Below are 10,930 nucleotides of genomic sequence, written 5' to 3'. Positions count from 1 at the left end.
AAGATATGAGCAATACAAGATTATAAAATGATAGCACTAGTTCTTGTAAAAAGATTGTCTGATCTGGCTCATCTGATATAATTAATGAAACTCAAACTGGTTTTATGCCTAAACGACATGTAAATTGTAATATCAGGCTAATTTTGGATCTCATAGATTATGTGAATTATATTAACTCTGATGCAATCATTCTGTTTCTAGATTTTTACAAAGCGTTCGATAGCATTGAATATAAATTTCTGTTTTCTACTCTAGAGTTGTTTGGTTTTAGAGAGAATTTTATAAAAACGGTTCTAATGATATACAGTATAAGGATATTAATAGTTCAGTTCTCTTACAATTTGAAACTTCTAATAGATATCCTATTAACAGGGGGGTTAGGCAAGGTTGTGGAATCTCCCCCTTTCTGTTCTTGTTAGTTGTGGAATAACTCTCTTTAAATATTTGAAATAATGCTGATATCAAAGGGGTGACCATTTTTGATCGTGAGATTAGAATTTCACAGCTTGTGGACGATACAACCCTGTTTTTAGAAAACACAAATCAGGTTGCAAAATTATTTGTTTATTTAATAACCTTGAAACCTCTGTGAATAATATATTTATTAAATATAATGTGAAATATTTCGGCATCCAATTTTCTTCCTAAAATTAAAAAAGCAAAACAGGTTTTGACATGCTTTATTTTATTTTTTACATTTTTCTTTACATTAATTATACTTTCAAAGTAAATTGGGTTAAGAATTGTGTCAATTCACCAGATTCTATTTGGTACTTTATCCCATACAATATCTATAAAAACGTGGGAGGTCTTAAATTTTTGTTAACTTGTAACTTTTATCCTTCTAAACTCCCCATAAAACATTTTAAATTCACAGGAACAGGAACTTTTGGCGTGGAAACTGTGTTTTGTTCACAATTTCTCCCTGCATAAAGTGAAGATATGGAATAACGAGAGCATTTTAGTAAATAACAAGTCGATTTTTCTCAAGAATTGGCATGAAAAAAGGTATTATTTATCTTAATCTGTGGATTTATACTAGATCCACAAGGGAATGTTTATTATTGCTGTGATTTCATGTTTAAATATCATTTTCCTGTTGTTCATTAGGAATTAAAGCTATACCAGGTCTTGTTCACTTAATGAAATGTCATCTATTGTTTGAAGTGATTGTAAAAAGGGAGCCAAATTTTTTTGTTGATGACAAGTGCATTTATGACTCAAAATGTAGAAATAAAATTATAAGAAATGTGTTTCAGTAAAGGAAAATAATTACTCTTAGGGGAATTTTATTTTATTTGTTTTTTTTTTTTTAATAGATAAGATTAATTGAAAAAAAAGCATGGCTCTTACCTTATAAATTCTGTTTCCTCAATAAAGTTAAAGAAATACATTTAAAGTTTTTGCATAATATATACCCCACTAATGAGATTACATCCAAATTTGGTAATCCTCATCTGAATTGTAATTTCTGTAATGTCAGTGTTGAGTCTGAAGTGTCACAAATTCTTAGGAAATGTATTTATTTTGTTGGGAAAATATTATATTCACAAATGTAAATTTTCTTCAACATCCCCAAAATTACAGCATTTTCTTTGTGACTTTAACTACCTAATTATAACACTAAAAAAATATTAACACCAAGTGTCAAATTTGTGAAACTATGCTGAATGTTACATAATTTTTGATTTACTACCTCTGTACTATTTTGTTTTATATATTTATTATTTTTATTTATTTCGTTTTTCTTTGTTATCGTCCTATATGACATCTTCCTAATGCCATCCAATGTTATATTCAAATGTTGAAGTTAATTGTTTATACTTGCAATTAAAAAAAAAAGATATGAGCAATACAACACCAATGTTCTCTTTCAACATCTTCACAGAATTTAGTTCTTATTCTCTTTATTTATATATTTTTATTCAATGAAAATAAGGACAAAAGTGACATTGCGAAAGTTTATTGATACGTGCAATTTAACCATCTGTTTGATTTTGGTTTCCAAAACAGTGGGGGAAAATTATGCTGATTCTGAAGCGATAAGTTACCATAACACTTTATTATGTGGTTGTGATAGCACAGCGTTATATAAGAAAATTATCTTTGTAAAGATAAATTACTTACATACGCCTCTTTAAATAATACTGACCCCATAAAAGTTTGGTTTGTTGGAAACTGCATGTAAACCTTTTATTCAGATACCAAATTCAGCTATTAGATATCACAGCTTAAGTAACATTTTTGATTATTTGGATAACTATTAATAGAGATAGGAATAGGATTACTATTAATATAAATAATTATGTTTAGCAATACCTTCACAGTAGGACTAACATACAAATACAGTACCAGGAGCAGTTATTTTCATTTATATTTATCGCACATTGTCATTTCCTCTGGCACATATTGCATGATAATCATTTTATAATTACTTTTTTCAAATGCCAATGCATAACTGATGTCAGCTGAATATTTTTAATATGTAGAAGTTAATACATCAGCTGCCAATTTCATATCAGTGTAACAAACATATTGGCACGATGAACACAATTTTTTGCAGCAGGCCTAATTTTTCATCTTATCTATGATTTTAGCTTCATGCAAATTGTACTGAAAAGGTCAAAGGTATTTTTACTTGCACGTTATTGTCAATTCAGTCCATAGTTTAAATGAGATACCATATCTAACACCATCATAATAAATCATCCCATATGGCAGCACCCAATTGCTATAAAAACCAAGGCGTCCTGAAGTTCCTCTGTACATTTGTCTTGCTTGAGGTACCCTAGCATTGTATGATCGTAATACAGCTTAAAATCTTTATTTCTGCTATTAGTTTATATGTAATTGATAAAACTCTTCTTTTATTCTTACAGATAAATTTGAAATAAGCATGGGGAAGCTTACACTCATTGCAGGTAATGTGTTTAAATAATAAATGAAATACTAGTGTGTTTTATTCATTTTTTTATACTTGTCATTTACTTGATATCATTGCATATTCTAGGTTTGGGCCTGGTGCTCTGCCATGTTGGTGAGTCATTGAATATCTACTGCATCATCATGTCACATTCATTGTAATGAATTTTTATGAACTGATATGCTAAAATGAGAAAGATTGTCTAAGAGATTCTTTGTGTATCCATATCCAGCCTTCTCCATGGAAATGGGCTGCTACTTCACCAACTGGTCCCAGTACAGACCTGGAATTGGAAAGTATACTCCTGCAAATGTTGACCCTTTCCTTTGTACACACCTTTTCTATGCTTTTGCAATGATCAACCATGCCAACGAGCTTATCACCTATGAATGGAACGATGAGACTCTATACAAAGCCTTCAATGAACTCAAGAACAGGTATGTATTAGTTACTATATTATGTTTAACACTATTAAACTATATAATGTTTAACACTCAGTTTCTCAAATCATGTTGTTTTTTTTTTTTGTGAAATTCCATTATCCTCACAGAAATCCCCATCTTAAAACTCTCTTGGCTGTCGGTGGATGGAACTTTGGTTCAACACAGTAAGTATTCTGGAAAAAAAAAGGTTTAGTTTTACCTTGTCAAATAAAAGACAAAGACATCTAAGACTGTTCATTAAACCCATCCCAGGTTCTCCATCATGGTGTCCACTGCTGAAAACCGTCAGAAGTTCATTCAGTCCTCCATCAAGTTCCTGAGAACTTACGGATTTGATGGTATGGACCTAGACTGGGAATATCCGGGATCAAGAGGAAGTCCACCTGAAGACAAACAAAGATTCACACAGCTGCTGAAGGTGGGTCTGATTGTAATACAGTGTCTTTTTAAGCAAGTATAGTGGAGCACTTTCCTTATTTAATCTCTTTTTATGTTGAGTCAAGCATCCTTGATTTATACAATAGTTTATACATTATTCAGCACCAGTCAGGTAGGTGTTGATTCAGTTCAATGATAGGCAGCTCAAATGTCAGTAGTGTTGATACTGAGCTAAATCTGTTCATTGTTTATTAATTTATCTATATTTATCAATGGTTTTCTTTGTAGGAAACTATTAAGGCCTATGAGGCTGAGGGCAAAGCTACAGGCAGAGCCAGACTGATGCTGTCCGCTGCTGTAGCAGCTGGCAAAGGAACAATTGATGATGGATACGAGATTGCAGAGGTTGCCAAGTAAGCATGACGACACTGAATCACGACATTTACAAACTGGCAAAGCACTGAGGTCAAAATAAGTCATCAAGACCCCTCTTGTTTTGTGTAATTATTTTTTTCCAGGTACTTGGACTTCATCAATGTGATGTCTTATGACTTCCATGGAACTTGGGAAAGATTCACAGGACACAACAGCCCCCTGTACCAAGGCTCAAAGGATGAGGGAGACCTGATCTACTTTAATATAGTGAGAATTGATATACTGTAACATCATTTATCATGAGATTCTCAAACCTCCCAAAGGAATCCATTTGAAAATGACAACTCTCCTCCTCATTCAGGACTATGCTATGCGCTACTGGAGGGACAACGGCACCCCTGTGGAGAAACTCAGAATGGGTTTCGCAACATACGGTCGCACTTTCCGTCTGACATCTGCCGATACTAGTGTTGGAGCCCCAGCTAGTGGACCTGCTTCAGCTGGAACCTACACTCGCGAGGCTGGATTCTGGTCTTACTATGAGGTGGGAGCTTTGGAAAAGTCATTTTGTCCAAAATGGAAAGTAAAATGAATGGAATATATAAAACAATACTGTCAATATCTGTATAGATCTGTGGATTCTTAGAGGGAACAACACTCCAGTGGATTGAGGATCAGAAGGTGCCCTATGCCACGAAGAACAATGAATGGGTTGGATTTGACACCAAGGAGAGCTTCGAAACTAAGGTAATTTTTAAATTTGAGACTTTACTGCAGAAGTTGGGTTTGAATGTCAGTATTTGTCAGCAACTAACTAGCAGCTAACTATTTTCCTTTCAATTTATAGGTCCGTTATCTTAAAGATAAGAAGTTTGGTGGAGCCTTCGTCTGGGCGCTTGATCTGGATGACTTTGCTGGACAGTTCTGTAATCAGGGGAACAATCCTCTCATGGGCCATCTGCATAATCTTCTGGATATCGGTAAGTCTTTGCTAATTACTAGGTGTTACTGTTCACCTTAAGCTGCTCAGGTAGTTTGTGGTAAAATTCAAAATGGCAGAGAAGTGGACCTGTTAAGGCTGACTTTGGTAAAATTGTCAACACTGTACTGTGAGTCAAGGATTCTTTATAGACTGGGCTGAATGTTTGGAAAGTTCAAAGCACTTTTTATGCTTTTTAAAACCAGTAGGTGTTTTTTCACAGACAAGCTGATACCTATCAAATTGTGTTTCAATAATATTGTTAAATATTATAAGTTCAAGTTCAAGTTTATTTGTATAGCGATTTTTTTTATGATACAAATCGTTGCAAAGCAGCTCTACAGGAAATTAAGTTCCCACAATATATTTATATATTACAGAACCTTAATATATTTAATTTATGGCAAAATTTGGTAATTCTGTATGTTGTCTGAGCGTTGGCATCCTCTGAGGGGTTGGCATTATCTTTTCTCAGGTGTTCGGTCATCTCAGATCATTTAAGGGTTGGATCCAGACTGAAGCTTCTGTAATTCCTCGTTACCATGGGATGTTAATCAGAAACAGATAAACAAATAGAGACATAATTAGCGTAGCTGCTGTTCCATCGAAGCAAAAATGATTTGTTCAACCCAAGCTAAAGAATAATAATAATGTACATTTGATCAGATATAACTGCAGTACAAGATTATAAGATGCATTATGTGAATGCTTGGCTAAAGAGATGTGTCTTTAATCTAGATTTAAACAGAGAGAGTGTGTCTGAACCCCGAACGCTATCAGGAAGTCTATTCCAGAGTTTGGGAGCCAAATGTGAAAACGCTCTACCTCCTTTAGTGGACTTTGCTATCCTAGGTACTACCAAAAGTCCAGAGTTTTGCGACCTTAGTGAGCGGGTTGGATTGTAACGTGGTATAAGACAAGTTAGGTACGCAGGAGCTAAACCATTTAGGGCCTTATAGGCAAGTAATAATATTTTGTAAATGATACGGAACTTAATAGGTAGCCAGTGCAGAGACTGTAAAATTGGGGTAATATGATCATATTTTCTTGACCTTGTAAGAACTCTAGCCGCTGCATTTTGGACTATCTGTAGCTTGTTTATTGAAGATGCAGGACAACCAGCTAGCAGTGCATTACAATAGTCCAGTCTAGAGGTCATGAATGCATGAACTAGCTTTTCTGCATCAGAAACAGGTAGCATGTTTCGAAGCTTGGCAATGTTTCTAAGATGGAAGAATGCTGTTTTTGTATAACATGGGAAATATGATTTTCAAAGGACAAGTTGCTGTCTAATATAACACCCAGATTTTTGACTTTAGAGAACGTAACAGTGCATCCGTCTAGTTGCAAATTGTAGTCCAAGAAATTCTGGGTACTGTTTTTTGGTCCAATAAGTAATATCTCTGTCTTATCTGAATTTAATAGGAGGAAATTATTGGTCATCCAATCTTTTAATTTTTTTACACAATCTATTAGCTTTGATAGTTTAGAAGTTTCATCTGGTCTTGTTGAGATATATAGTTGAGTGTCATCAGCGTAATAATGAAAACTAATCCCGTATTTTCTAATAATATTACCAACATGTATATTGAAAATAGCAGAGGACCTAGGACAGATCCTTGTGGTACTCCATACTTTCCTGCTGATAATTGAAATGACTCCCCATTTAAATGAACAAAGTGGTAGCGATCAGACAGGTAGGATCTAAACCATCTTAAAGCCTGCCCTTGAATACCAGTATAGTTTTGTAATCAATCTATGAGTATGTCATGGTCTATTGTGTCGAACACAGCACTAAGATCAAGTAATACTAGCAATGAAATGCAGCCTTGGTCTGAAGCAAGAAGCAAGTAATTTGTAATTTTAACAAGTGCAGTTTCTGTACTATGGTGAGACCTGAAACCTGACTGAAATTCTTCATAGAGATAATTTTTTTGCAAGAAGGAGCACAATTGAGCAGACACAACTTTTTCTAAAATTTTAGACATAAACGGAAGATTTGAAATGGGTCTGTAATTTGCCAGTTCATTAGACTCTAGTTGTGGTTTCTTAAGAGGCTTAATAACCGCCAGCTTGAATGGTTTTGGGACGTGACCTAAAGATAACGATGAGTTAATAATATTGAGAAGTGGTTCTTCTGCTACAGGTAACAACTCTTTCAGTAGTTTAGTGGGTACAGGATCTAATAAACATATTGTTGGTTTAGATGCACTGATAAATTTATTTAGCTCTTCCTGTCCTATAGTTGTAAAGCACTGCAGTTTTTCTTTGGGTGCGATGAATGAAGCTGAAATACTAGACGCAGTAGAATCTACATTTGATATTGTATTTCTGATGTTATCTATTTTATCAGTAAAGAAATTCATAAAGTCATTACTATTAAACTGTGAGGGAATATTTAGATCGGGTGGCGTGTGTTTATTTGTTAATCTAGCCACTGTGCTAAATAAGAACCTTGGATTGTTTTGGTTATCTATGATTTTGTGGATATGCTCTGCCCTGGCAGCTTTCAGAGCCTGTCTATAGCTGGACATACTGTTTATCCACGCAATTCTAAAAACTTCCAAGTTAGTTTTTCTCCATTTGCGCTCAAGATTACGAGTTTCTTTCTTGAAAGAATGGGTATAACTGTTGTACCATGGTGCAGTACATTTTTCTCTAACCTTTTTCAATTTGAGGGGTGCAACAGCTTCTAATGTGTTAGAGAAGATAGTGCCCATGTTGCTAGTCATTTCGTCTAGTTCATGCGTATTTATGGGTCCACAGAGCAGTTGAGATAAATCAGGCAGGTTATTTGTGAATCTGTCTTTGGTGGCTGGAACAATAGTTCTGCCCGGACGATAACGCGGAGCCATATAATTAATATCAGTAATACGCAGCATGCACGATACAAGGAAATGATCAGTAACATCATCACTTTGAGGTACGATATCTATATCGGTAAGATCAATTCCATGCGATATAATTAAATCTAGCGTATGATTAAAACGATGAGTGGGCCCGGTGACGTTTTGCTTGACTCCAAAAGAGTTTATTAGGTCAGTAAACGCAAGTCCTAACGCATCATTTGTATTATCAACTTGAATGTTAAAATCTCAGACAATTAGCACTTTATCAACATTGACCAATAGATCTGAGAGGAAATCTGCAAGTTCTTTTAGGAAATCTGTATATGGCCCTGGCGGTCTATACACAGTAGCCAGAGCAAGAGACGGGAGAGATTTCTTTTGCATATCTAACAGTGTAACATTAAGCAGAAGTATTTCGAATGAGTTAAACCTCCTGTATCCTGTTTTCTGAGTAACATTGAGAATATCACTATATATTGTTGCAACACCGCCGCCACGACCAGTCTGACGGGGCTCATGTTTATAAAATTAGCTTGGTGGAGTAGACTCATTTAGACCAATATATTCATTTGGTTTAAGCCAGGTTTCAGTCAGGCAGAGTACATCAAAATTATTATATGTGATCATTTCATTTACAATAACTACTTTGGGTGCGAGTGATCTAATATTTAGGAGCCCAAGCTTTAATAATTGTTTTTTTAATTTATTTTTTTTAGTTTTTCTGGTTTAATAACAATTAGATTTTTTCTAGATCCTGCATTAAATTTATATTTTGACCTCGCTATTCGGGGAACAGACACAGTCTGTATAGATTGGACAATGCAAGTACTTCTATCATTTAAGTGGATAGAACAAAAGTCGTCATAGCAGTTATTTGAGAATTGGCTCACTAGTCAGATGGAGCATAGCGTCCTGGAAATGTTGTCCGACAGGAGTTCCGCTCCGACTCTGCTGGGGTGCAGGCCATGAGCACAGAAAAGCCTAGGACGCTCCCAGAAAAGATTCCAAATATTAACAGAGCAGTTTCTGTTCTTTACACCATGACAATAACCATTAGTTTAAAGCAAACAGTCTACTGAACCTTTCGTGTCCTTGTCGATATGTGGGAAGCGGTCCTGACACGATGATCGTGTGTACCGTCTCGATCAGGCATTATTATAAGCAAAAGAAAAGCTAAAAAGCTCCCTAGCTAATGCTAACATGTCTTTATTTTTTTTATCAGAATTGCCTCCTCTGCCTCCAACCACCACCCTCAAACCTGGACAAACAACCACAAAAACCACCACTACCACCACCACCACCACTCATGCTCCAGGACCAGGATTCTGTAATGGAAAGCCAGATGGACTCTATCCTCATACTGAAGACCCCAACAAATTCTATAACTGTGCAGGAGGCTACACTTACTTGAATAACTGCGGTCCAGGCACTGTGTTTGATAGCAGCTGTAAATGCTGTGACTGGCCCAAACACTAAAGGATCACTACTGTGAAAACAATGAAACAGGACATTTCCATTTTAATGTATTTTAAAAGTGTGTAATGCATGTTTTTTTAAATCTCCCCTGTAAATCTATCCATGTAATTGCTGTTAGTACAACTGCTGTGTAATGCATCATTTATAAAAATAAAAATAAAAATGTACACGACTCAAAAAGATTTTTAACTCATCTTAATAAACAACATACAGCCATCATTAAAACGATTCTGGTTACATCTGAAAAGGAATGCATGGTGGGATCAATAAAATCCCAAATTTTATCAGCATTTCAAGCAGATTAACTGCAATAAATCGTAACTGACTCATTGCATATTTTCATATTAGAGAATTAAAATGACAAATATTGATTAATCTACCGTTCTGTTGAATAGTTCTATTAATAACATATTGGCAGGTATTTTTGGTAACATTTTGGTAACATTAATAATGCACGATTAGATTACGTGAAGCTGCCACAGAAGTAAGTTCATGTTTGAAGTCAAGTTAATCAAGCGAAATCACAAACTAAAAATAGAACCACCTGAAATATCAGTCATTCATTGATTCAAGCCTGGGAAGTGAACTTGAGTTGTACTGCATAAACAGTAGGCCTACTACCCTTCCCTCTGGTCCAGCTACACGCCGCATATTTCTAGCGCTGCTAACAGTTTTGTAAATGTGTGATCTTTCATGTTAAAGGATTAGTTCACCCAAAAATGAAAATTCTGTCATCAATTACTCACCCTCATGTCATTCCAAGACTGTTGTTCATTTTCGGAACACAAATTAAGATACATTTGATGAAATCTGAAAGCCACTACCACTTTCAAGGCCCAGAAAGGTATTAAGGACATTGTTAAAATAGTCCATGTGAAATCAGTGCGTGTGTCGTGCTTCTTTAAGCTTGCATCCAAGACTGACACAGAAGAGAATAAATCTTTGAATAAAGTCATTATATTTGTTGTCTTTGCACACAAAAAGTATTTTTGTAGTTTCATAAAATTAAGGTTGAACCACTGATGACACATGGACTTTTTTAAGAATGTCCTTACTATCTTTCTGGGCCTTGAAGGTGTCAGTTGTGTTGTTGTCTATGCAAGGTCCAAAAGCTCATGGATTGCATCAAATATATATTAATTTGTGCTCTGAAGATGAATTAATTAATGACAAAATTTTCATTTCTGCATGGGAATTTTCATTCACATACAAATTGTCAAGTAATATATACATACATACTTTCACACATACATTACTTGATATGCTAAACTGAAGAAACATTTTAGAAGGGGAGAAGAACAGTTTAGTTCGTCAAAAACCAGGAATGGAATTAACACTGTCCAGCCTTGGGTTTCCTCAAGAATTTTCTGTAGTTTTTTTTTCTTTCTTTTTTTCCATTTTGGACTCATGAGTAAATTAAATTCTGTCGTAATATTATTTGAAAAGACTTTCACATTTCATATCAATGGACCCTTTTCATATCAATGATTTCCACAGCAATGCTTCT

General features: G+C 35.0%; 1 protein-coding gene across 1 annotated transcript; it reads left to right on the top strand.

Moving 5' to 3' along the window:
- Positions 1-2,896: 2,896 nt before the first annotated feature.
- On the top strand, positions 2,897-9,423 carry LOC306856816 (acidic mammalian chitinase-like; the record flags this gene model as incomplete). The annotated part of the gene is made up of 11 exons (XM_079396297.1): positions 2,897-2,921; positions 3,011-3,037; positions 3,156-3,360; positions 3,474-3,530; positions 3,619-3,784; positions 4,033-4,157; positions 4,263-4,386; positions 4,481-4,663; positions 4,750-4,866; positions 4,967-5,099; positions 9,170-9,423. 11 exons carry the CDS (start codon positions 2,897-2,899, stop codon positions 9,421-9,423), a joined length of 1,416 nt encoding a protein of 471 aa, XP_079252423.1.
- Between the last annotated feature and the right edge of the window lie 1,507 nt (positions 9,424-10,930).

This window comes from Barbus barbus (genome assembly GCF_936440315.1).
Source record: "Barbus barbus genome assembly, chromosome: 37".
Classification (NCBI taxonomy): Eukaryota; Metazoa; Chordata; class Actinopteri; order Cypriniformes; family Cyprinidae; genus Barbus; species Barbus barbus.
This window is presented reverse-complemented; position numbering and strand designations above follow the sequence as displayed.